The 27,053-nt window shown below is 40.8% G+C and overlaps 2 protein-coding genes across 2 annotated transcripts in view; one reads left to right on the top strand and one right to left on the bottom strand.

The window, feature by feature from the left end:
- Window positions 1-23,270, bottom strand: part of LOC103513101 (probable E3 ubiquitin-protein ligase HERC1) — a 36,853-nt gene extending 13,583 nt beyond the window's left edge. Inside the window, exons 1-31 of the mRNA XM_026826392.1 lie at window positions 23,176-23,270; window positions 22,617-22,782; window positions 21,918-22,145; window positions 21,365-21,557; window positions 20,921-21,112; window positions 20,294-20,520; window positions 19,708-19,848; window positions 18,762-19,061; window positions 13,949-18,446; window positions 13,432-13,572; window positions 12,944-13,185; window positions 12,310-12,516; window positions 11,497-11,596; window positions 11,011-11,192; window positions 9,938-10,526; window positions 9,312-9,593; window positions 8,813-8,960; window positions 8,268-8,464; window positions 7,687-7,834; window positions 6,842-7,108; window positions 6,232-6,499; window positions 5,560-5,677; window positions 5,115-5,475; window positions 4,467-4,658; window positions 3,793-3,992; window positions 3,187-3,311; window positions 2,483-2,681; window positions 1,999-2,178; window positions 1,309-1,439; window positions 817-1,038; window positions 328-421 (exon numbers count right to left, since the gene is read on the bottom strand). Of these exons, the coding sequence (XP_026682193.1) occupies window positions 328-421; window positions 817-1,038; window positions 1,309-1,439; window positions 1,999-2,178; window positions 2,483-2,681; window positions 3,187-3,311; window positions 3,793-3,992; window positions 4,467-4,658; window positions 5,115-5,475; window positions 5,560-5,677; window positions 6,232-6,499; window positions 6,842-7,108; window positions 7,687-7,834; window positions 8,268-8,464; window positions 8,813-8,960; window positions 9,312-9,593; window positions 9,938-10,526; window positions 11,011-11,192; window positions 11,497-11,596; window positions 12,310-12,516; window positions 12,944-13,185; window positions 13,432-13,572; window positions 13,949-18,446; window positions 18,762-19,061; window positions 19,708-19,848; window positions 20,294-20,520; window positions 20,921-21,112; window positions 21,365-21,557; window positions 21,918-22,145; window positions 22,617-22,745 (10,501 nt within the window). The 5' untranslated portion in view covers window positions 22,746-22,782; window positions 23,176-23,270. The remainder of the gene's footprint in view (window positions 1-327; window positions 422-816; window positions 1,039-1,308; window positions 1,440-1,998; window positions 2,179-2,482; window positions 2,682-3,186; window positions 3,312-3,792; window positions 3,993-4,466; window positions 4,659-5,114; window positions 5,476-5,559; window positions 5,678-6,231; window positions 6,500-6,841; window positions 7,109-7,686; window positions 7,835-8,267; window positions 8,465-8,812; window positions 8,961-9,311; window positions 9,594-9,937; window positions 10,527-11,010; window positions 11,193-11,496; window positions 11,597-12,309; window positions 12,517-12,943; window positions 13,186-13,431; window positions 13,573-13,948; window positions 18,447-18,761; window positions 19,062-19,707; window positions 19,849-20,293; window positions 20,521-20,920; window positions 21,113-21,364; window positions 21,558-21,917; window positions 22,146-22,616; window positions 22,783-23,175) is intronic.
- Window positions 23,271-23,553: 283 nt separating this feature from the next.
- Window positions 23,554-24,866, top strand: LOC103513094 (proteasome subunit beta type-3). Its single transcript, XM_008477902.2, has one exon. It carries the CDS (start codon window positions 23,751-23,753, stop codon window positions 24,366-24,368), a length of 618 nt encoding a protein of 205 aa, XP_008476124.1. The 5' UTR covers window positions 23,554-23,750; the 3' UTR covers window positions 24,369-24,866.
- Window positions 24,867-27,053: the final 2,187 nt, after the last annotated feature.

The raw sequence follows: 27,053 nt of genomic DNA, 5'->3' as shown, positions 1-27,053 counted from the left end.
AAATACCTTAAATGCATAGTATCGAACCAAGGAACCAGGAACCTACACCTACAGGGTGTATAGAAAAAAACGAGCCACTCGAAATATCTCGAGAATGGTTTTGAATCTCGAAAAACGCTAAAACACGTGTCTTATCAACTTTGAAATCTTAAATGAAAACTCTTAAATTTTTTCTTTTTTTTTGCGAAATATGATACGACAAGATTGGCAGACCATCGCACCGCACAGGACAGACGCGAATGGAGAAGGCTCATGTGGGAAGGCAAGGACCCTCGCGGTCTGTGAAGACTGTGGAGTAAGTAAGTGTGAAAAGTGCTTTTTACTTACCTACATTTCCGCTTAGCACAGGACTGAACACAGACACAGGTTGATAGCACAGGATCTTCTCTAATCCCAGCAACGTTGCTATGGCTACATTCACCTAGAATATAAAATGAAATTCGACGTTAATGGAGAACCACATTAATACAGAATTAATAAATGGAAACTTAAAAAAAAATAAAATAAATAAATAAATAAAAAACAAAAAATAAATAAATCCTAGTTTTCACGCACTAGTGAGTTTCTGAATCAATGAAGTTAAGAAAGGTTCTGCGTGGTTGGTATCTGGACAGATGACCGTCTGGAAAAACACTTCCTGATGGGTATGATAGGACTGGGAAGTCCCTTTAACCCTACAGTCTAATCAGGATCTTATCTTTTTCCACATCTTACGGGATACATTTTTTTACATTTCTTTGGCGGAAAAAAATATATATATATATATTTACACAATTTTCATCACTGTTTTGTTGTTCGTAGATTGTTTTATGTTACCTTAAGATAATCACTATGTAGCAGCTGATCCCCACTGATCACGTGACTTCGTTCATACTCCATCTGAGTCCGAATCAGGGTCGGCAACAGTTTGAGGTACTTCTTGAAGTGAGGGGCAGTCTGAAGACCTCCCAGTCCGCGCCTGAGAAGGAAATCTCGACAGTAGGCCATGAGACGGTCCTCGGCGAAATTGTGAACGTTGTAGACTAGAATGGAAATGTCCTGGAAAATAAATAGGGAATAATATATGACACCAAGGGTAAAAACACTATAGCCTGATGTTCACTTCAATTCTATTGCCCATATCCAGGTCTTATAGTTCCAAATTTGAAGAGAGAAGACAGGATAGGAGAAAGCCAGCCATTCCGCGAACGAACTTTAACTGTTCAGTATAAAGTTCCCTGGGCAGGCATTGAACCCACGACCTAGGCCTTACAAGGCAGGCGTGCTTCAATTTAATTCATTACAATAATAATAGTAATAATATTTTACCTTGGATCTGGACAGACAGGCTGCCACTCCAACGTTGTCAATCCACTCTAGTCTCTGTATGGTGCCTTTGAGTGAACAGGCGTGGGTATTCATTAGGGTACCATCTCTGAGTGACCATAGATTGATGATACCTTGGAAGAGACAAATATTTTATAAGCTACGTGAAAGATGTGGAAATTCTCTTTATTTTCACACACTTTGTTTGTGACATTTATGTAGTACAGAAATGAAGCTCTTTCAATTAAAATTGGGGGCACTGTTAGCCTAGTGGTAACCGCACTTGCTTGTCATGCAGAAGCTCCCGGGTTCAAATCCCAGCGTCGACAAAAATTTGCACTCGTTTTTCGATTACAAATATTTCAAGGGGTTACTTTCTGGTGTTTTCGTGTTGACCTGGCACCCAAATGAGAAGTATTGTGTCTCTTGACGCCGTTCTGATGAGGGATAGGCATGCTACGAGGTTATAGGAATCTACATGTTTTGGCTGTGGCTTTTGATCATCAACAGAATCTTAGAATAGAATAGACCTTGTTTATACTGCCCCGAATAGGACTGAATTCAAAGTCCCTTTACCCCAGCAGTCTAAACAAGGTCTCGTATATTTGATGGGTTAAAAAATAATACATGTATCAGTAAAAATTCAGTACAAAGACCTTGCTTAACTTGAAAACAAAAAGGAAAAAATCTTACCATTGGATCCCTTCGTGCATCCAGAAGCAAGGAGGAGGCCTGTTTCACTGATTGCCAACGAATTGATAGCGAGATACAGATGTCCTTGCAGGGAATGAAACAGGGTAGGCTGGTCCTGTATGAGCCATACGTTGATTTTACCCCGGGCAGTACCCACACAGAGCAGTGAAGGGGTTTTGTCTGGGGAGAGAAAAAGTGGGTGTTAAAACCTGCCTCGGTGGCATAGTAGTCAAGACGCTCCCCTGGTAAACAGGAGGGCGTGGCTTCGATCAAAGCCCAGGCATGGAATTTTATCCTTCTTTATTTGAGAATTTGACTACTTAATAATGGAGCACTAAAGGGCTAGGTGGTAGAGAACGTCCCTGGCGTTAAACAAGCCTAGAAGTTACCTTTCACTCAAGAGTCTATTATTATTATTAGTTGTCATTGATACGTTACCAATACTTGGAGTTCTATGCGAGTATAGGGACTTTCCAGTACTTACTAGGGGAATGAGGCGCCCACTTGAGTCTCACTGGTTCATCACTCTCAGCCTCTCCTCCTTCCTGCTTCTCACAGGGCAGCGCGTGTTGTATGTGCCGACCATGTTCCCCTCGCATCCAGAGCCGCACAAATTGATCCCCCGCGCCGCACGTTGCTAGGCAAATGCCGCTCGAATCCCACTGTAGATCCAGAATGGCGTTCTGGGAACGGCAAAACGGTGAGAAAAGGGTTAAAATTTGAGAGGGAACTGTAAAGGCCCGTTCCCACTTGTCGTTCGAAAAAAAAATCGTGTCGTGTGTAGTGGGAACACTATTTATTGCATTGCCTACAAGGACATTTTGTGTCGTTCGGAAAAACATCGTGTCGTGTGTAGTGGGAACACTCTCATTTAAATTACATTACCTACAGGACATTAAGGTCTCATCGGCCTTAACGAAAACATGATAGGAGAAAGTCAGCCGTTGCGCAACGAAACTTATCCGTTTAGGACTTTAGGATAAAATTACCCCGGGCGGGAATCGAACCCACGACCCAACGCTTAAAAGGCTCCAAGGCAGACGCTACCAGCCTAAAATTACAGGCTGGTATCCTCCCTGTTTAAAGTCCCCCAGCCAGACTAAGCCGGTCTATTCCCTATTTAAAGTCCTTAAGCCAGACATTAGACGTTAATACTCTATCAACACAAAAAAGAAGAATCTAAATTACCTGGTGGGCCATAATGGTGACAAATTTGTTGAGGTTACACAAGTGTCCCAGTTTGACATAGCCACTGGAGAAGCCTAGAGCAAAGCAGGTATCCTCATTCTGCCAGCTAATGTGGGACACCCATGCTGAAATAAGATAAGATCCTGATTAGTTATAGCAAGTATTGGTATTAGTAAGATAAGATCCTGATTGGTTATAGCAAGTATTGGTATTAGTAAGAAAGTTTAGTAATAGCAGTTCTTATTTATACTGCTCGAATGGGACCAGAGTCCCTTTATCCCAGCATTAAGGGAAAGACTACTATTTGCCGGTTGCCGGTCAAATTTTCAAACAATAATGAGGATGAAATTCCAAGAGATCTTTATATTCTTTGCCATTATTTATTTTGTGCTGAGTTTGAGACTCACAGTTCACTAAAAAACTAACCCCCGGGGCCACAATGTGAGTTTAAACTCCGTTTAAGTTTAACTCTCGGATTAAGCAATCTGATTGGGATTTTTTTTTTTTTTTTTTTTTTTTTTTAAATCAACCAATCAAATTGAATCCGAGAGTTAAAATTAAACCGAGTTTAATCTTAACTACATTACAAGGGAATGGACCACTCACATGAAGGCATCCCGGCACTCCCCATTTCAGAGGCAACAATGCTGCTCCCATCCACCTCCAGTTTCATCACCTCTCCTTCGCGATACGCCACGACGAGCACTTCCCCCTTGTTATCCGCCCCTGATGTTACTCGCGGGGTCTGAGCAAAACACATCGTCGACACTGGGGACTTCCCACTGTACACCTCGTGAACCACGCCACTGGAAATGGTTTGGTGTCATTTATTAATTACATACATTATGATCGAATGGATGAATCGAATCGAATACATGGGCTCTGCCCGTTAATTTGTAAAAATAAAATGAAAATGAATCATTATTCCAGGTACATATTATGTAAGAAGGTCTCATTAGATTTTGGGCTCAATCGGGCTCATGAGGATAATGTGTGGACCCGTTTTCACGAGGCTAAGAAGTACACCCTGATTCCAAGCATAGAGCCGAAATTTTTTCCACCCCACCAGAAATCGAACCCGGGACCTCCGGTGTGCAAAGAATAGTGATACCTACTCGGCCACGGAGAACTACAGGAATAAACAATAGGAAATATGAGTAGTTGACCAGGAACATATGTATAAGGAGAACCTGCCCGTACCTGCCGATGGTTTTACGAACCAGCCGATGGTTTTGCGTACCTGCCGATGGTTTTCCGTACCTGCCGATGGTTTTACGTACCTGCCGCTGGTTTTGTCCTGCAATATCCACACATGCACCCTGTTTTCTCTGAACACAGCGATTCTATGACCACTGGCTGAACACACCAGACCGGAATACGTCACACCCAGTAAATCCTCACAGAGGAATGTATGAGTGAGACTCAGGTTAGATAGAGACACGGTCCATACCCGCACTGTACCTTCGAAACCACTGTGGAAGAGAAGAAATAAATAAATATTCATTAATAATAAATGAATCCTCCCAGTATTTTTGTAAATTGTGTACCGTTTAATGTATTAAATAACGCAATAAAAACTTGAATTGAATTGAACAAGGTTTAAGGGAATTAAAATTGTGTTCAAGCTCGTCACAAATGCCTTTCCTTGATTAATAGACCTCCCCAAAGAACCTGAATTAGAATCACCATTAGAGTTGCTTAAGTTCTCATGGAAAAGAACCCCAAATTAAGATTCTTAGATTCGTATGAGTTTAACTCATGTTTTGGGGCTTTTTGCCCCTACACCTAAGCCTCAGAGAGAGCTTTTTGTCTACGGAGAATGAACGAAATTAGATAATTCGCTGTGAAAACATGAATTGAACTCGTTAATCCAACCTGACTTCAAGTCGTTTTGGAAGGCCAAAAATTAATCCATAAAAATCTCTTACCTGGACACAATGATATTCTTCGCTCTATTGTACACAACGCTCGTCACTCGATCATCATGCCCTTGAACACTCCTCAGCTCACACGGGGCAATGACCCCGGCAAAGTCCAACAAGTTCCCGCTCCGACCACCAGGCGAAACACTGGCGCTAGTGAGCATACGGCCACTAGGAGAGCTAGTGGTGCTTAAACATTTGACTAGCTGTTGAGCCGCCCACTGTTTCAACAGGGCGCCTTTGCTCCTATGGTTAATGTGTTTGGAGAGAACACAAGCCGCCAAAGAGTCGAGTAGAGTGAGAGAGTAGTGACGGTCTAGAGAGAGATGGAGAGGACCTGTGCCTGGTGGAGAAGCGTCTGGGTCTTCTGAAATAAACAGAATAGAATATACCTTGTTTATCATGCTGGGACAGAAAAAAATCCAAAGTTTGGTCTAAGAAAAATCCTTACCTTTGCTGACTTTGGAGAGAAGATGAAGGTTGGAAGTGAGCAAGTGTACCAGAGATTTGGACACTACCAAGTTTGGATCATCCCCAGCCTTCTTACCACTGGCTATGTCGTATACGTCCTGAAAACAAAATCAGCAAACATGGATACACGAGAGATTTATTTAAAACTCACAAGTTCAAAATATCTTTGATCAGTACCTTCATTACTACCTTAGAGCAAAAATTGCAATTAGTACATATCTTGATCACTCCGTCCTTGTTAGCTCAGTTAAGAGGTAGTGAGTTCAAAAGTATCCAAGAGCATTGAATTTTATCTTCGAACAGCTCGGAAATTGACCTCAAAAATAGTTTATCCTGACCAAATAAGACTGATAACTGAGATAGAATAGAACTGAAACCCACGAAAATCTTTAGTCTCATTCGACCAATATAAGTATTGGTATAAGTAGGGCCATCGGCCATAATAAACGCCCTATGTCACTGCAACCTTGTTCGAACTTTTGTGACTTTCCCTTTAGTTATCTAGAAGAGCCCTAGACTTCTTACGAAAACCAAGGTTCTTTCAGGACTGATTTCTTTGACTTCTTTAGGTGTTATGATCATCCTTGAGAAGTAAAGCAGTCGTTTGACAATACAAATATAAATAAGCACCTACTACTATCTCCATTCTTACTTTGGAACACATTTCAATCAATATTTTGCCGGTTTCCGAGTCCGTGTCAGCCAGCAGAAGCACCGCCTGGGATAAATCCTTCAGACAAGATCGTGTGGACGTATCCTGCATAATGTCATCCCGCGGGATTCTTGTTTCCTTGTTAAAGCTGAGTACAGACGTGTACGGGGTTTTGCCGCACGCGATCAGTTGCATGAGGGAGACAATGGTTTTGATGTTGGATAAACCGATTGCTTTCAGACCGCTCGTCAGGTCTGCTTGGGAACCCCTGAAATAATGAATGGTCACATGAAATCACTAAAATCATTGGTGTTAAGGCCCGTTCCCACTTGTCGTTTGGGAAAAAAATCGTGTCGTGTGTAGTGGGAACACTCACATTTTATTATTACATTGTTAATTTAACCTCTATTAAACATCTTTCTTTCTTTTTTTACCAGGAGAACTCAGGGTTCGAATCTGTTGAAAAATGTTAAGTCATGTTATTTTGTTGGATAGGTGTAGCCATGTATTAGTGATCTTAGTTCGTCTTCATTCTACATTTCCACCAAGTAAGTTCTCTTATAATTTCCATCAGAATCCCAAGCGAGGCAAGGGAGAATAGTTTACTTACCCACACGACAGGAAGCTCAAGCTCTTCATCAACATAGCCATCACTATTTTACATTGGGTCAGTTGCATAACTATTTCCAAACAGGTAACTCGCTCGTAAGGGCACAGGAGCTTGGACGCTTGGGCGGGCAGGGTTGAATCAACATCCCCACCACACATGTTACCCTCTTCATCAGGGGTGGACCATGATGCGACATCACCAGGAAAGACTTCAGGCACTATATCTGCTCCCAGGGGATCGTATTTGGTGAATAATAGTGGTTCACATCTGGAACAATAAATACATATTGGTAACAACAGAGCGCACAAGTCTAATGTAGCAGTTGTTTCATTACATCGCACCCTCAGAATCTTAAATGGTGCTATGTCAAAAACACCAACTTTTGGGACATCGCAATTGAAAGCTTAACATTTAATAGCTAGACGGTATAAGATAGAGATATCACTATCGTTATCTCGGTAAGGGTAAGTCGTACAGATATAATTCCTAGACCAATCGGAAGATCTCATTTCGCTTAGATAAGGCAATAAAACGAAAATAGAGTTTATCAACGTATAATTCTGAGGAATAATCATTGCTACGAAAAATAAAATACATTCACCTCAATAGGTAGTTACTCCAAACTCAGCTAATTTGACTGAAAGCCAAACGCAGGAAAAATTTCCCATCTCCCTAGATTGCTTAATCCAGTTGGATTAACATTAATCTCTGGCCACTAGTCATATTGATACTATTTTTCTTGTCCAGCAACAACATCGTGGAAAAATATTGGGATGCTCGTGGGAGATTGACCTAATGGCCAAGTTCCCGACATTTGAAAACAACAACCACATGGTGATACTTACCGCTCAGTAACATACTGCTGGTCTTGGGAAGAAGGTGGTGTAAAGTTGAGCGAGACAGATGAGGCTCGTCTCACCAATAAGTCTCGTGAGTGTCTCGTGCCGAGACAATGAGAACCGAGACATGTCAGACAGAGCGAATATTTGCGACCTGGAAACAATAGGCATATTTGTTGTATGTACCTACTTTAAATACGAATAAAAAATGTCTGGCTGAGGGACTATAAACAGAGAGTAGATCAGCGCCTAGCTAGGGGACTATAAACAGGGAGTAGACTAGTCTAAATTCCCTTATGCTATATCAATAGCAAAGGTTGAGTGTGAAGGGTATCCAATCGGAAAATTTTGTTTAGTCAAAACCAGTTGGCCTCAAAGCGATCACTCTAAAGCTGCTTGAGAGGCCGACGACAAACGCCGACCCCATCTGAACATGGGAAAAGGCGAGGAAGAATAATTTAAATTCGTACACAAAAATCCCACTCTGAGGCTTAGGTGTAGGGGCAAACAGCTCTAGAGGTTGAGTTTTTAAGCTTTTATGAATTTATACAGTGATGTGAAATGGTTAAATGCAGAGAAAGACTCACGAGCCACATGTACACTGCCACATCGAATACCCGAGGCAGGGGGCGGCGCAGGTTTGTTACAACCAGGATGTACTTCCTCATAATGGGAGCGCAGATCTCCCGAGTTATTCGTAGGCACAACGCTCTCGCACATTGTACAATACTCCGAGTCTAAGCTCAGCTCTTCGAACTTGGGCAGAGGGCTGGACAATCCCACACTGGAACAGAAGACAAACACAAGAGAATAGAATATGTACATCCTGTTCATACTGCCAGAATGAGACTGCAAAGTCCCTTTACTCAAGCAGTCTAAACAAGGTCTTATGTATGTATTACTATCGATTTCATTATACACTATGCCTAAGAACGCTAGGCATTTTATAGAATGACTAGGTATTCTATAGAATGCCGGTAACATGTACATATTTGGTACAGAATAGTTTTGTAATTTATAAATAAAAACAACCCTGATTAAAATGTTGTGATTTTTGCGATTTTTTTTTCCTTCTAATTAGGTATAGGTTCTCATTACTTAGTGTCATAAAAAGCAAAGAATTTCTCTATACCTGCGCAGCACGGGATGGGATCTGGTGAGTCGTGCTGATTCCTGATTCCCACTGAACATGGCTACCAATCTGCTGCGTCGAGTCTGACTCGAACTCGCGTCCAGTGGATTGAAATCCCACAACTGCTGCTGACTGACCAGACGATGACCTGAAGAGAATAAAAGAGAATTTATTAGTCTTTCTTAGAAGTCAGTATTGAATTGGGGGAAAAATACTTTGTGTCTGTTATTTATGAAATAAATAAATGAACTGAATGAAAAAATCTTATCGTCTCGAAACCGAAGAGAAAAGGAAGACAGGATAGAAGAAAGTAAGTCGTTTCGAGAACGAACATTATCCGTTCAGGATATAATCCGCCCCGGGCGGGAATCGAACCCGCGGCCTAGCGCTTACAAGGCAAACACGCTACCAAACGAGCTAACTAGACTGGATCTTCTGTTTTCATAATCTCTCCTCTTTCGGGACGTGACAAAAAAAAGGTGGATAGAGAAATTCTCACCTTGAACACTGGCACGAAGCAGCTGTTGTGAATAATCCCGGGGTAGATCGATCTCATCAAAGTTCAGGTCCTGTGGGTTAAGCAACCCCGGGGATAACGAAGGAGGATCCAGGAGCCCGGTCGAAGATACTGAGGGCAGATCGTCCAGTGTTGCCAAACTGCGAGGGGGTGGGGGGCACCCCTCCTCGTCTGATATTTGAACATGGGAGGGTGGAGGGGGGCGAGGAGGCTCAGTCGCGGGGTTCTCGAGAAGCCATGTTGCCATGCGGTTTACACTGTTGCCTGAATGAGACAATGAGGAAACAAAATGGTGATAAGTCACGATGAACCCATCCAACTTAGTAAACTCCCTACAGTTAGAGACAAATTAATAAATCAAAACGGTAAAATACACGAGAAGGAGAAAAACATGGATTGCAGCCTCGCCCAGAGCCGAGCAGCTTGGAAAACACAAACAAGAAATGTCGACCCCACTTGAGTGGGAAAAGAGTAAGTACTTAAAAGAAGACACGAGACCTTGTTTAGACTGCTGGGGTAAAGGGATATTTTAGTCTCATTCGAGCAAGATAAAAGGATAAATAGGAGTAGCATAGCTGCTTATAGTTATTCCCATACGCTGTTCTTACCTCCAACATCTCCTTTGTTCCTAATCGCTACCATGGCCTCCTGTATATGCGGCACACTAAATCCCATCTCGAGCAAATCCGCAAAAGGTGTACTGGGCTTCCAACTGGACACCAAACTGGCCAAACTACTCGACGGCATACTAGCTAGGATAGACGCTGACAGACTGGATGGACCAGACAAAACTCCGGAAGGTAGACTGCTCGTTGCACTGCTGGTTCCTAGAACACTTGCTATACCACTTGAAGGTAAACCACTTGAAGAATCATGCCCAAGAATACCACTAGACCTTGTAGAATCATTTCCAAGGATACCACTAGTTCTTAAAGAATCATTTCTAAGAATCCCACTAGTTCCGACATTTCCAGGACCACTTTGACTCGTCGTTGCAGTATCCACCAAGGAGTCTCGCCTTTCTTGCAGGCGTGATTGAAGAGAGCATATGTCGTGCGTGTGATTAGCCGCCGAGCGAATGTGAGTGACATACAGGATGTTGCGAACACGCTCCAGTTCCCCCAGAGATGATACAGGGTGTATCATGTCTGATGCCGTACATCTGTCGACGACACAGGAGAGGATTCGACAAAGTACCTGGGAACATGGGAAAAACAGAACGGGTTGCTCTGAGAGAGGACTGAACGTATAATAAAATTCTATGTAAAAAAAGGAAATTTTAATTGTGTTAAGCATAAATGCTTAATTTTATGACTTGACATGGACTCGAACCACCAACCTCCAGATCCGAAGTCTACCGCGCTAACCACTACACTACTGAGGTTGGTAGTATAATTCTATGATTTAATATACACAAAAAATTTACACTCTTCTCAGGACTTCAGTTTTCAGCCCAAGTCAATCAAACTTTGCAGAGAGGTTCTTTATAAAATGTACATCAAAAGTCTCCTTGGGACGAAAGAAAGCCAGCCGTTCCGAGAACGAACCTTATCCCTTCAGGATAAAATCCGCCCTGGGCGGGAATCGAACCCGCGGCCTAGCGCTTACAAGGCAGACGCGCTACCAATCAAGCTAGGCTGGCTTTTTTTAAAACTTTGGTTGGTTGCAAATTTTATCTTACCAACATACCTGACAGTGTAAGAAGTCCCAGTAGGAGATCAGCAGAGAGCGGGTTTAATTCAGCAATATCGAATGCTGGACATTCGCAGGGCTGTAGGTTCTTGATAAACGCGTCTTCTATACTTCTCTCCCCATTGTCCGAAAACTCTACTTTCACCTTGGCTATGCCTTCCTTGAGTGTCCCTAAAGAATAGACCAGTAAAACATTTATTAGAGTTGGAAAATCGTGACTGTTTCTTATATCCACATTAAAAAAAAGAGGGGAAAAACGATGTGTATTTCACTGCCGTTTTTATTTCGTAGCAATGAAACCACTGCTACATTAGACTCCTGTGGACTGTGTCATAGTATGCTCCTCATCAGATGGGCGAGAAGAGACACAATACTTCCCATTAAGCTGCTGGGTCAACACTAGAACACCAGAAAGTAACCCGTAGAAATATTAGGTAATACATTTATGTACATACATAGTTTACACGCTACTCACCTAACAGAGTGCCCACACGGCCTGAAGGTTTCTCCACACACTTCCCTCCCATCCTCAGCCCGTCATCCCCTCCCCCCATAACCACCAACGCCGGCCATACCTGCAACAAAAACAAAACAAAAATTTACAAAATGCCAATCTAGATGAGGTCGACGTTTGTCGTCGGCCTCTCAATCAGCTATAGAGTGATCGCTTTGGAAGTCTACTCCCTGTTTATATTCCCCTAGTTAGACGCTGATCTACTCTCTGGTTGTAGTCCCTCAGCCAGACTCATTTCCTGAAAAGTATTAACTGTACTTAAAAAAGAACAAATTGATTACTTGTGACATTATTTTATAGAAAACAATAAACATTATGATTATAGTCTGGCTGGGGGGCTGAATTTCCCTTGCTAAAGAAATAGCAAAGGTTGAGAGCGAAGGGCATCCACTCGTAAAGTTTGGAGCCAAAACCAAATGTCAGCCCAAAGCAATCACCCTATTTGGGGCTAATTAAGAGGCTGACGAAAAACGCCGACCCCGTCTGTACACGGGAAAAGGCGAAGAAGAAGACTAATCTAACAACAAGAGTTCCTGAAAAGTACTAACTGTACTTAAAAGGGAACAAAATGATTACTTGTAAGCTTATTTTATAAAAAAACAATAAACATTATTATTTAAAAAATATTTAAGATAAAAATAATATTTTTATCAAGACAATTACGATTAAAAAGTTTTTAAATAGGTGAGCTTTCGATATCACTCAGGACATCATTTTCAGTCCAAGTTAGATGTTGACTCTGTCGCAGCAGGAGTAGAAAAAAAATATTATTACCTCCCGACACAGTAGTTCCATCTGAGCCTCCTCCAATACCAGCCGGCCTTTATCGGCCTGCGGCACAAAGGCCGAAGCGTTGTCTTCCTCAGCTGCGGCCGTTAGCTCTTTGATAACACTGAGGCGGTCTAGGAGACATTGGTTGACGTGGGCCTTCCACCGGTCTATCTTGTGGAGTTGCCGCAGTAGAGATATGTAGGACTCCACCTGAGGGAAAACGAAATTTTAAGTACTTAAGCCATGTATGCTAGCTTCATGGCTTAATCGAGAAAAAAGTCTCTAGTTAAGAAGATCGCGGGTAGCATCCGACCCGGATCTGCATTCTTTGATAACATCTGCAGAGATATTATCAAAATTCGCCGCATAATTGTTTGTGTAAAAGACTTCACTATTCATTAGTGATTATTGAAATATGTGGATTACATTCTTACCCCTCTCTTCTCCATACTTTTTCTTTTCAAGATATATTTTAAAAGCTAATTTAAAGGATTTAAATTAGATACATTTTAAATCTGACGGAGTAGCGAACAATGGCGACATTAACTAGTGTAAATAGGAAGAGATATATTTACATTATATGAAAGAGATGTAGAAAGAGATAAAATCTGATTGATGACATTTTGACTTAACTTACCATAAGAATAGGTACCGGGGCACAGTAAGGTTCCCCACACAGCAAGTCGCGCGGTGTCTCACACACAGTCATGTCCGTGATCTTAACCTTCTCTCCATTAGCATTGGTAGAGTAGAACAGTACAATAGGGTAGAGAGGGGCTGAGGTGTCCAAGTCTTGAAACGCCAGATGAGGCTCCTCTCCGTTCTTCCCGAAGCTGAGGGTTTGGGCATCCATGTCCAGAACTACAGTGATGTAGTCACCTAGAGATAAGGGGAGATTTAGGGCCGGGTCCACAAAGTTTAAACTCCGTTTAAGTTTTAATCTCGGTTCAATATTGTTCCTTTTAAGGCTGATGCTTTTAAGGCTATGGCTTTCTGTTAGATATATGGTTACCTACATATCCTAAGTCGTTCTGTTTGATAGAACAGGTCGACTATTCACAAAACCTCTCCAACAAGTTCTATCATTGGAAACCAACAAAAATTCAATGATGGATATAAGGTTACCTTGTGTAAAGCTAGGCAGCATGGTAGTCTGTTCACCAGAATGGTACACATTACCACTGTAAGCACGGTATAACCACATGTCTCCCGTGGTCCTATGATTGTAGTCACGGATAGGCCAGCGGGTCACTCCAATACAGGTACCTGCAAGTGGGAAATTGAAAGAACGGAATGAGTTTTGAATTTAAACTTTGTAATTTTTCAGACTATTCACTCTCGGTTCATGCGATTCTGATGAAATTTATTGCACAAAAAGAGTTTTGAGTTTTAACTTAGCGATTTTTCAGACTTTTTTTCCCGGCTAATTCTTTGAAAAAAAAAAAAAAAAGCAAAGAGAATTTACTTGAAGAAAGGTAAGTATATTGCTTATTATTTTTATCCTTATTTGACCTTCGCTCTGGTGGCTCGTAGAGAACCCTTCTCTGAGATTTCGATTTCCTGTTTGCTAAAATACTCTAACTCTAATCCAAGTAAGTAGGTACTAGGTACATAGGTACATAGGTAGGTACTATGAACTCACCTTCATTTCCTTTGTGCTCGTTGACAATGAGAAATTTCCACTGGTAGCAGCCTCGTGTGATCCCAATATTAGCCACGCCATAGCCTCTGGTACCAGGTCCATGTATCAAGCTCTGGCCTCCACACTCTACAGTACAGCATACACACTTCTCCTTGTCAAAACTCACGCTATCAATATCCACATAGCCTTGTCTGCTAGCATTAGATGTCCCTGAGGGAGGGGGACAGTACAAGTGTTCTATTTGTTTATCCAACTCTTCTTCTTTCTTGAGAGCATTGTGATGTGCCACAGTGCGAGGTACTTTCCACATGTTATGTGATAGTTGAGTGAGTAGTTCGGTAATGATGCCGAGCTCCCCTTGCTGTGCATGAGGCAGGATGGCGGTGAGCAAGTTTAATGTAAGGAGACGCGCACGGAGTAAGTTCAGCTTACACAGACCACTAGGTGAGATACTGAGGAGGTAGAGGAGACTCTGTATCCAGGGCTGTGTGGCTAGGAGTTGACATACTGTAGACACAGATGTAAGGGAATAGATGAAAGACAAGTAGTATGCTAGATTACGCTCCTCCGTGTGGTTGTGAACATCGTGTTCCAAGTTCCCTTGTGTGTCGCTAGGTGGCAGTAAGGTTTCCAAGTAGACATGTAGACACGAGGTGAGTTTGCTTCTTACGGATTCGTTCAAATCTTCAATGTGGTTTGCACAAGCTATTGCTAGGATATGAATCATGTTAGAGCTGACTTCCCGTAGTAGCGTGTTACCATTAGCATGAGGATGTGTCTGTATGAGTTGCAGTAAGGTGTCTAGAATATCTTCCTTGATAACATGAGTCAGATCAGAAGCAGACATCGGTACAGACATACACAGAATAGTCAGGGTTTGAAGTTGATCTTCTTTAGAACATTTGAGAAGGGCGATTAGTTTGGAATAAATTTGATGAACAAGCGTCGTGATTTCATTTTTATTGGCAGAGGGAACACACCTGATATTATGCAAGTAATGTTTGTCTATAAGATGAGTGCTACTGTCAGAGGATATACCAAAGTATCCACACAATACTTGCTCATAGGCAATATTGAGAAGAGGGTGAGTAAACTTGAACTCCTCCTCATTAGTTCTATTATCTTTCTCAGAACTATCACCTTCATCCTTGAGTTCACTAGTATCATCTGTGAGTTTTTTATCATTTTCAGTTTTCTCGTCACAGCCAGTAGGTAATAAGATGGCGTACATTTGTTTCAAAGATTTACTTCTACTCAAAGCACGTTCATATTGCATTTCCAAACTCTTCTGTACATCAGGGATGGTTATTCTCCAGCCACAATTTCCATCATCATCATCAGGGTCGGAGCTGTTCAGAGGTTTGTTAAGAACAAAGTGAAGGATTTCCTCCAGTAGTTTATCTCGTTGTAACGTAATGTCAGGTGTGCTGATCTGACATAGGAGATACATAAGGTTAAGGAATGCTGTGGTGCGTACATCAGGTGTGGTTGTAACTTCTACATTACTGAATGGTTTTGTATTAGATGTACCGGGTGTTACTGTAGACGCAGAGGTAGATGGTAACATGCTTTGTTCTTCAAGTAACCACACAGGGACATGCTTGTTGGAATACTCTAGCAATTTGATGAGAGAGGATGCAAGTCCTATGTCTGCCACAGGATCATAGAAAGCAATGGCTTCCTTATGCCCAGCAATCTGAAACACGTAGTGATTGATGGAAAGTGGTAGGTTGTAGATGATGACTTGTTCTACATTGGTGAAGTCATTCCCTATGAAATCTGAGAGCGTCATAATGACCAGGGAGGACTTGCCTGTATTGAATAGGTTCAGTAGTTCTAAGCACTCGACATGACTCCAGCTCGTTCCATTATTACTCATGGGTATTGTCATCATGTTAGAGTCTTGTACAGCAGATATAATACGGGAGGCATCACGGTAAGTCTTTACGAAAATCAAGGATCGCTTTCCTTCGAGGAATGACAATAAGTTGACAATCTTCTGAGACTTTGGTGTTCGAATGAGATATTGTTTGACTAGATGAACACTGCTTGGTTTGACTAGTTTCATGATAGGGTCTTCAACTTCAATGTTACTTTCCTCTTCAATATCTCCCCATGAGAAGAGAGAGTCTGTAGAGTTATGCTGAGTGGATGTGACACCCATACTAACATTGTTATCATCAAAGGAAGGTGCGTTACTAACAGCACTCAATAACTCTGCACGGAACTTGTTAACAACACTGAATATCTGCTCCAAGACGGTTTTCTCACGGGGTGACAATGCTGTCTGTTGTACTGCAATGTCAAGGTTACAAAGTTTCATACAAACGATAACGAATAATTTAGATAAGCAGTGGTCATATTTGCTAGGTTCAACATAGGGTTCATCTTGTATCGTGTTGTATTCCATCATATGCTCAATGACTGCATCGTCAGGCAATCTATCACTTAAATAGGAATACACAAGGTTCTTGTATTGCTGTGGAATGTATTTCAACAGCACAGAGTATTTGTTAACATCTGATTCATAGTTAGGAGACATGAGTATATTATTTGACACATGTCTCATGTCCCTGACAAACTTATCAATATCTATAATGGCGGTACTTGGTTCTAAACCAGCAGAGAGAAGAGATGTTTTCAGCCAATGAACAGTTTCAGTTTCCTCATGAGCTTCTGGTGGTCCTAGGAGCATGTCTCCCAGAGTTTTACCAATGAGTAACGCCAGGGCACGTTCCATATCAATCAACCAGAGGAAACTATTTGTCTCTGTGTAATTCCCCTGCATGGGAAGCAACTGGTTCAGAGAGTCCAACAGAGGGAGGATGGCAAGGAAATACCGTAATGTGGGGTACATGGAGCGATGAATGTTAATGAGAAGACTGTGCACGATTGAGAACAAGATCTTGCCTGCTAGAGAATTATACAGTAGTTCATTCAACACCTCTATATCTTTCCCTTGGTTCACCCAGGCAATGCTACGTTCCAGAATATCAATCACATGAGGGAACACAATGTCCAAATAGTGCTGATACACTTCCTCGCATATCTCACTATGCTTCACCACATACTGAGTGATAATGAGGGACTGTAGAAGTGTGACTACTTGAGAGACAGGAGTTTCCTGAGGACTCACTTTACACGCGTTGGATTGGAAATGTGTCAATGTGTAGGCGTAGGATTTTCTACAGGATATTTTCAGTAGATCTTCCAGCATGAGGATATTTGTGTCTTGGTTCTGATCAAAATAGAATATATGGGCGAGTTCTTCGTTTTTGTGTAGACTTGATGTGATGACTCCGAGTAGCATACGTTGTCCATTAGATAGAGGATGATCTTGTGACAGGAGAGTCTTGAGTAGGTCCAACTGTTCCACAACAGGAGGCAGCAGGAGTGAGGCTCCTATCGCTAGACAGTCTGTCAGTAAGGTTTCTATCTCTGGTGATGTTTCCATGTCTACGAGTTTAAATAAAACATGGCGTAGTGCCGCTGTTTCATTTCCCAGAACAGAAGATGATCGAGCACCAATCAACGCGAGGTACAAATGAGAACTGAGCAGGCGTAGAAGCAAAAGTATGAACTGCGCATGTGTCACTTTACTACAAAACGGTATGTAGTCTCCAGTCTCAAAACAAGCTGAATATTGCTCTAGGAACTCCCGGATCAGAGTGAATGTATGAGGTCGTACATCTACACAGAGGGGAGTGAATGCACTACTCAGCGCGCTATTACTAGGAGGTACCGTGTAGGCAATACTAAACAAACTCCCCGCACATATCTGTCTGACACACACGTCTTCTAGTCCCACCACCTTGCTAGGCTGATCTACAGGGTTGCTGAAGTTATCCTGACCACACTGTCCCATGGTGTTACTGCCCCAGGCATACACCTCATTGTATTGGGACAGGGCTAACACATGGGAGTCTCCTATAGAGACATCTACTATTTGATGTGAGGACAAGCCTGTGACAAGTACTGGGGTATGGAATGATATGGAGCTAGACCGTAAGCCAAGGCCCCACCAGAAGACAAGACCATCCCATGTGAGTGCTACTGAGAATGATGTTCCAGCACATACCTTCCTTACTCGGAACTTGCGTAGTGCTTCAATAACTTTAGGAGTGGTTACTTTCCCTGTGTCCTCATGACCTAGCTTGCCTAGGTTCCCGGATCCCATGGACCAGACTGTATGTCCATCCTGTGATAGGACCAACGTATGAGACTCCCCACAGGATACAGCTCCAACATCACTCAGCTCTGTTACTAAGGTCGGTGTATGTCGTGACTTGAGATCCCCATGACCCAGACGACCATGGTCCCCCTCACCCCATGTATACAGCAGGCCATCCTCTGTCACAGCGGCTGAGTGACTATGCCCGGCACTCACCTGGGTCACACGCTTACCATACAGGCCGCCCATGATAAGCTTGGGCCGACGTTGAGACAAGGTGTTCCCGTGACCTAGCTTACCATGCTCCCCTACACCCCAGCTGTATACCTGCAATGAAACCGAAGATGGAATTTGAGACGGGAAATCAATACCGGCTCCTGATTGATAGTCGTATGCCTGTTTTTTGTACATTTGCTATACCAATTCTCTCACAAGCACATTAAACATAGAGCTGAATCCTCCTTGTCTAAAACTTCAGCTAAATAGCTGGAGCTTGTGTCAAAGGAGGAAACAGCTCTGGTGAATGACATTTTCTTATTTCTTCAAACATTTCTTTTCTGTATTTTCCACGAGCTTCCAGCTACATGTACCTACTTTAGCCTATTTATTTATTAGTCAAGGAGATAAAGGTCACTAACTCACCTCTCCCTCGCTAGTAACAGTCAGGACATGCGCTTCGCTACACTTGCTCACGGACAAGCTCACGATGGCCGCTTCCAGAGGCACCCGCTTGGGCAAAGGCTGTATCGTCGTGTTCGCCAGTCCCAGCCAGCCTTTCCCATAGACCAGCAGACCCCCAGTCGAGTCCAGAAGGAACGTACAGAATTGTCCGGCCTCTATATGACGAATGTTGGACGGGAGAGATTGGAGACGAGGACGGGAACATTTCCCGCGCACCTCGTCCAAAATTTGGTGATGGAGGTTGCAGCCCCACGTGTACACCTGAAAGCAAATCATTGCAAGATCCAAGTGAGTTATAGCCTTTGAGTGGATGCTCCGAATATTAGCCAGAGAGGTTTGTTAAAAATACTTACTACTTACGGGTTACTTTCTGGTGCTCTCGTGTTGTCTTTTCTCGTCCATCTGATGAGAGGCATACTACGGGATGGGCATGCTACGACACAAACCATATGCGTCTAATGTAGCAGTTGTTTCATTGCTACGAAATAAAAACGGCGCGGCGGTGGAACACTCATCTGTAGGGGACTTTGCTCCTCTTTCATAGGAAGGTAGGTACTACCTATAGATATTTTAGAATTCAAGGGTAAAAAAAAAACTTGAATAGCCAATCTGCTCAGTGCTTACTTAGGTAATTTAGCTAAACGCCCATCTAAATTGAAAATCGCTCAGAACGCCCACCAGTGTCCGACAAACGCCTACAAGTGAGCGGATATCGCCCAATTTGAGAATGGCTGGTATAGATTAATGTTGGATTTAACCAATATTTATTCAGTCATTAGAACTCCTGTTAAGCTAACAGCCAGTTAAGTTCCATTTAATTTGTATTGGCTTAATAGGGCTGTTAAGCTAACGGGCTGTTTGAGGCTGGAAAGAAGGTTGGTGAAATCCACCATAAGTTTTACATTACCTTGGAGTGAGCTACGGAAATATCGGTATCTCCAATATTATACGTTAATTTGGGTGTAGATGTTGAATCTATATCGGTATTACTATTCGAGGATTTTCTGTCTCCCAAGGGTTTGATATTGTCATCAGCAAGCGTCACCAACTGTGAAGAACAAAAGGAAATAATCATGAAACTGTAAAATTTCATTCCCATAAGGCAAGCCACTCACTATCAGGTAGACCAGACAGGCGGACCTGATCAGGTCTACCTGATAGTGAGTGGCTGGCCTAAGTACCTCTTGATTTCAGGCATATAATACAAATAATTTTTCAACAAGTCTATCAACCATTTAATTTAATGCCTACTTTTTGAATGAAATTTATTATTGTCGCTATAAAATATCTGAATGTATAAGAGATTGTTTAGACTCTGTTGATGGAGAGACTTTTCAGTCAAAATCAGCAAGGTATATTCTATGTACTTTACAACTTGACTCTCCCCTTAAATGCATCTCTAGAAGAGTCAGGGTTAAACTGCGGAAGTGGAGGGACTTTCCAGTCCTTTTCGCCAGAAGGATAAAGAAGGAGTACTCTAATCTATAACCCACCTCTTCCAGCAGATTTAGAGCAGCATTGTACGGGGGTAGAGACTTGGTTAGGGGAACTCGGGATCGTAGGGACGATTGTACTGTAACGAGGGCAGAATAGAAACTATCCAAGCACACCAAACCTTCCCCACTAGAATTAAGAGCGGCGTGAATCCATTCCAAGAGATGTGTTAGTGAGCCTCGCTGTACTGAGAGTTCCAACAGGAGCTCCAATGCATGTAAGATGACTGAAAGTATTCAATTAATATTAGTTGCAAAGTGGCGCGTCTGCCTTGTAAGCGCTAGGTCGCGGGTTCTATTTCCGCCCGGGGCGGATTCTATCCTGAGCGGATAACTTTTTCCCGTCCTGTATTTATTCTCTCTTCGATTTCGGGAAGATAAGACCTTAGCAGCAATGGTTCCCTATCAAACATCTTTTTTTTTTATCAAACATCTTTTTTTTTTTTTTTTTTTTTTTTAATTATTTCCTTATAAAAAACTTTTTTTTTTTTTAAAAAACTTTTTTTTTTTTTTTTTTTTTTTTTTTTTTTAAGTATACACTTAAAAATAACTAAAGTAAACATCCCCAAGACCTTCAAAATCACAAGAATATTGAGTAAATTTATGAACTATAAATATTGGAGTTACCTGTTTTATCAGCTTTAGGTGAAGTAGAAGTGACGGTTTGTCGTAGGAATGTGCTGACTTGGGTCAAGGATTCGATGCCCAAACTGCTCAGTTGTGTTTCATTAGAAAGTGAGAGAGGGGGCAGATTGCGGACTATGGACAGGGATGTGGTTAACACTTGGTTTCCTAGTGTAGAGGTTGCTACCGACGAACCTGATTGGGAAAGAAAAAATACTAGTAAAAATGGTTAAGCAAATTTTGATGAGCCTTGGCAAATATGTTCATTATATATAGGTAGATAGATATAATATTTAAAAAGAGGAAAAAAGGGGGATTATGCCTAAAATGTGCCCAAAGTAGGTACCAAGAAGTAAAGGAACTCTTTTTGAAAATGATGGCACTAAAAAGCAACCATGGGATATTGGTCCCCTTAAAAATATTTTTATAAATAAAAAAATATCTGACCTGGCTCAGTCTTTTCAAAGTCCTGCTGTAGCAAGGAGAATACAAGAGAAAGTCCTGCTTTCACTCCCACTTCCAGCAAAGTTTCCTTGGAAGATTTTCCAACAGGGAGCTTTATACGAGCTGACACAGCACCAATTTCACTTGATGGCTCTTTCTCTTTTGAGAAAGACTGCTGTTGAGTGTCAATTTGTTTTTTTTTTTTTTTTTTTTTTTTTGAGACCAAGAACTGCAACTGCTAAGGTCTTATTGTCACAAAAGTGAAAAGAGAATGAAGTCAGGAGAGGAGAGTCAGCCATTCCAAGAATAAAACTTATCTGTTTAGGATAAAATCCATCCCTGGTCAGAATTAACCCATTTATTATGTTTCATATTTTATAAAGATCCCCTTATTATTAAAATATTTTCTCCTCTGCAATGTTTGAGCAACCAGTTTTTTTTTTTTTTTTTTTTTTTTTTTTTTTAAAATATTTTCTCCTCTGCATTTTTTGAGAAACCATTTTTTTTTTTTTTTTTTTTTTTTTACTTTCATCTGACAGTATTATGGGTTCCTCACCTTAAAGTAGCGATCATAATTGGCAGAACAAATTCTAAGCATGACTGAAAGCCTCTCAAATAGAACTCCAGAGAAAGAGAAGTCCATTGACTCGTGAACTTTCTTCTGTGCATGCAATTGTTTGGACAAGAGTGTTTCCAGATCTGTATTAGCATTGCAAAGGGAGAGAGACGAGAAGTCACTATTGAAATCAGAATCACATTTGTATGACTTGGGTGGCACATGTTCCTGAAAATATTTAGAACAAAAAAATAGGTAAATGATTTATCCAAATTAAATTGGTCCCAAGAGTGAGGAAAATCTAGACCTTTGACAAATGGAGTGTGTCTGAAGGCATGTGAAAAAGACATTAAATTAAGTATATTTCAACAGATATATTTTAAGTTTGAAGAAATAATAGATAAAGATGATGTGAAGAATAATGCCTGTAATTTCTAAGGGAGGTACATAATTGGAATTAGAGTTGGCTAGATTGTTCTCCGTAGAAGGTTAGGTAGTTACAAATAAATAATAAAAATATAAGTGGGAGAATGACCTAATGGCCAAGTTCCCAACATTTGACAACAACAAATAAAAATATTTAGCTTTAAGCTTACATTGATTAGGGTGAAATTGATGAGGATGTTTTTTTCTATTCTCTTAAGTACCAACCATGGGAGGTTTTAATTTATGAGCAAACTCTTGTCATATCTATTTTACCTGCTCAAGAACAAATTTCTCATACAAATGTTGCAAATTACTCCTCAAAATGATGTTCTCCAGTTTCTCATTGGACCAGAATGTGTCCAATTGTTCATTCCAGTTCCTCTGGTTATTTGATAGCACCATTTTGATCTTGATATAAGAAGGTACCTAGGTACCCTGTCTGTAATGGAATAGAATAGAAGATTAATAGCATAAAATGTAAATGACTCTGGATAGATGTCAATTGACATTACATGGGGTAGGTCCACACTAGGTAATTTGTAGGTAAGTGCAGTAATTTATTGAGAAAAATTTGCATTTGAAATTGGATGTGGGTATAATAATTATAGGATATATTATTAGGTACAGACTGAAGGCTCTGTGAACAAAAGAGGAAAAGTAACCTTTGAACAGCATACATTATTACTGACACAGCAATGATATGTGCAGTAGAACATTCATCTTATTTAACAAGGGACTTTTCCATAAGGCCATTTTAGTTTTTCTTTCACAGATAATTTGCACTTCAACTTAGGTAATTCTTGTAAGGTATCATAGCTGAAATTTTACTCACTGGAAATTAGTAGTCTCTCTTACATGCTATTTCATTGTAGAATACGTCCTGCGTGATGGATGGTTAGATTAATAGAATAAATATAATTATAAATAATTAATATAATAATCAAAAAATGGAAAATTAGTTTAAAAAATAAAAATGTTTACAATTTTTTTTTTTAATTTCTTATCTTTCGCTCTGATAAGTACAAAACAACATTTTGGGAACCCCTGACTTCTAATTTTGTGTAGACTAGAGCCAAATCGACTCGTCGTGTGCAGGGGCCTTGGAACTTTTTGGCTTCACATTTCATTTCACTGTCCAGTATCCACTCTTCGTTAACCTCCTTTTTGTAAGCATTTGCTATCTTCACATCATTACTTGACTCTTGAGGTTTTTGTTTACATTGCGATTTTGCGGTGGGCTTTTCGGAATCTGAACTGAAGACTGAAGTAACTAAACTTTTTTTGAACATCCTGGAAAAGTCTCTTACATTACTGTTTTAGTGTAAATTGTGCTAGTTTTTTTGATTACACTCCTCAAGTGCCTCCAGTGTTTTCCCTTAGACCCGTTATCTCATCTCCTCAAGCAAGATGTCGATAATGACATATAACGGTGGGTCCATAGTGGCCATGACTGGCAAGAACTGTGTTGCCATTGCCTGTGACAAACGGTTTGGCATCCAAGGTACAGCACTGGCTGATAACTTCCAGAAGATATTCCAAGTAGGATCCCACATGTACGTCGGACTACCAGGCCTGGCAACAGACACACAGACTGTTTACCAGAAGATCAGATTCAGGCAGAACTTGTACGAGTTGAAAGAAAACAGAAAAATGTCACCCAAAGTCCTCCTAGCCATGATATCCAACATGCTGTATGAGCGAAGATTTGGGCCTTATTTTGTTGAACCCATGGTTGTAGGACTAGACCCCGAAACTGCTGAACCCATCATAGGAAACATGGATTTGATTGGTTGTGTCAATCAGCCATCTGACTTTGTTGTAGGAGGTCCCTGTTCTGATCAGTTGTATGGAATGTGTGAAACATTGTGGGAACCCAACCTGGAACCAGATGATCTATTTGAAACCATAGCTCAAGCACTAGTCAATGCTTGTGAACGAAATGCTGTCAGTGGTTGGGGTGCTGTAGTTTATATTATAGAGCAGGATAAAGTGACAGTTAGACATGTGAAAACTAGGATGGACTAATGCTATTTACCTTCTTTTTTTTACTGTTGATATGGTTTCTTCTATTGCCTTTTGGTTGATGACTTATTACAACCTTTAGACCTACAAAGTATGTCAAACTGTTGTATTCTCTAATGTCCTCATTAATTTAATTAATAATGGGATTTGTAAAACTGTACAGGGTACACTATTCAACAACAAAAAATTAATTGTGTGGGCTATGGTACTAATATTTCCTGATTCCAACAATTAGGAGACTATAGCAACTCATTTCTTGATCACAAAGAGCAACATATGCATATGAAAGTTTTTGATCTGGACCATCCAGTTTCTGTGAACACCATTTTCCCCCAAAGAACCCCACAGTAAAATGGTTTGATAATTAAGTGTGATCATGCCCGTGTACTAGGGTACCAGAAATTCTGATTATAACTATGTTGTGACTTTCAATCTGAGAATTGCTTTGCTAATCATTTTAATAAAGAGCCCAAATAAAAAGTATTTATGTACAAATCTGCCTGCCCATTTTGTTTTTTCTACTTCCTGGACTCCATTATAACACTCCCTGTACTCATAGGTAACAATAAATTGACAAATGGAATTTATATTTGTTCTAAAAAAAAAAAAAAAAAAAAAAAAAAAAAAAAACTCAACAAAGTTCACTCTTCTCAGGACTATAGTTTTCAGCCCAAGTCAATCAAACATTATAGACAGATTCATAAAATGTAGAACAAAAGTCTCCTTGGGCCGAACCTCGAGATATGTACGGCTCGGCCGCTATTCAAGACTTTAGTCTTGAAAAACTCGAAAATATAAACTCTTCTCAAGACTTTGGTTTTCAGCCCAAGTCAATCAAACTTTGCAGAAAGGTTCTTCATGAAATGTAGATCAAAAGTCTCCTAGGCCCAAACCTCGAGAAATGTACGGCTGGGCCGCTATTTAAGACTGTAGTTTTCAAAAAGCTCAAAAATGTTCACTCTTCTCTTGACTTTAGTTTTCAGCCCAAGTCTCACTTTCGTATTAAGTATAAAGAATAATTCTGTAATTATTACAGTATAGTATTACAGAATAATAGAAAAGCTTCTTACCTCTTGAAATCCAGTCCTATCCTCGTTGCTATCCTTGTTATCTTCCTTATCTCCATGCCCTGAACTTAGATCTGTGTAGATATTGCTCGCTAGAAGAGCTTGTAGTGTTTTCAAACAGGCTACTTGCACCATACTAACCCTATAGATGAGAAATTCAGAATAAATTTTAAAAAGTATACAAATAAACTTATAGAACTCTACATAAAACAGACTTACAGACCGACTCGACGGTCGATCTTTATTTGGTGATCATTATAGGCATACTTATACGTGTAAGTTTAAAACTACAAAAGAATGATCCTATACATATCTAACCAATATTTGTACATAATGATGTACATATTTGCAAGCTCTACCTATTTGAAAATCATATCCAATATCAAGGCCAATACCCCAATTCAGCAACTACTAAGGTATAAATCTAGGATAAAATTTCTCAATAATTAATCTGCTAAGGATTAAATAAGGGCTAACCTGAGCATGGCAGACTCTAGACTCAAAGTCTCCTGGTATACCTGCTTGGCAAGGATAACATCCTGAACATTAGTCGCAGGAGGAGGGGCAGGCACGGAGGACAGTTCTACGCTGGACAGATCGCCCGAATTACGGCGCGTTACTTCACCGATAATGTTCGTCACCATCTGAGCAAAGCAAAATTGATAGGAGATTTAATACTAAATAGATTAAAATTATATGCGATTACAAATTGGAAAATGGGAAACTGACTGAACGAAGTGAAGTCTACGTTTAAACTCGACAGTTTTGCATTTGGTTTAGATATTTGAGAGTTTGTTCCGCTAAATCTCACGATTGCCTGCTTCGATTTTGATGAAATTTGGTACATGAGTTACTTGAATCAAGGCATGTCGATCCTTCAAATTTGGGGTCCCAGAACTGAGGGGCTCCATTTTTGGTCTACCGAAATTTCCCTCCTAATAGATGAGTCATCAATCATCATCATAACCCTTGTGTTCTTTCTGTAAAAATACTTTGATCAAAAGACAAAAGCTCCAGGTATAAATCTAGGTGTGTAGGTGTAAGTTACCTGATTAAGGACACAAAAAAATCCACTTTGAGGCTTAGGTGTAAGGGCAAACAGCCTTAAAAGATGGGTTAATCTTTCTCTTCTTCTTATGTTTGTTGTTCTTATGTTCTTAAACCTATAAAATACATGAGACTTTGTTTAGACTGCTGGGGTAAATGGACTTTTTAGTCTCATTCGAGCAGGATAAACAAGGTATACATATTCTATTTTATTCTAAGCTTTTGCGGATCTACGTGAACTTAAATAAAAAAGAAGAAAAAAAAATCTACGAACTTACCTGATTGGAAACGATATCCACAGAGCGAGAAAGGACGTTTTTCTTCTTCTGCTTCTCAGACTGAGCTGCATAGTTAGGTGATACCATAGAGTACCACAGACCTGACCTCTTGTACTTGTCTACTTGGGCCCGGGGTATACTGCACTGGGGTAACTGGAACTCCGTCGTCAAACCTAGAGTGGTGGAAGATTGGAGTTTCGAAATCATGTTTGATAGAAGGAACTGTAACTCCTAGGGTCTTATCGTCCCGAAATCGAAGAGAGAAGGAAGACAGGATAGGAGAAAGCCAGCCGTTC

The sequence above is a fragment of the Diaphorina citri genome, unplaced genomic scaffold (genome assembly GCF_000475195.1).
Source record: "Diaphorina citri unplaced genomic scaffold, Diaci psyllid genome assembly version 1.1 scaffold924, whole genome shotgun sequence".
NCBI lineage: Eukaryota > Metazoa > Arthropoda > Insecta > Hemiptera > Psyllidae > Diaphorina > Diaphorina citri.
This window is presented reverse-complemented; position numbering and strand designations above follow the sequence as displayed.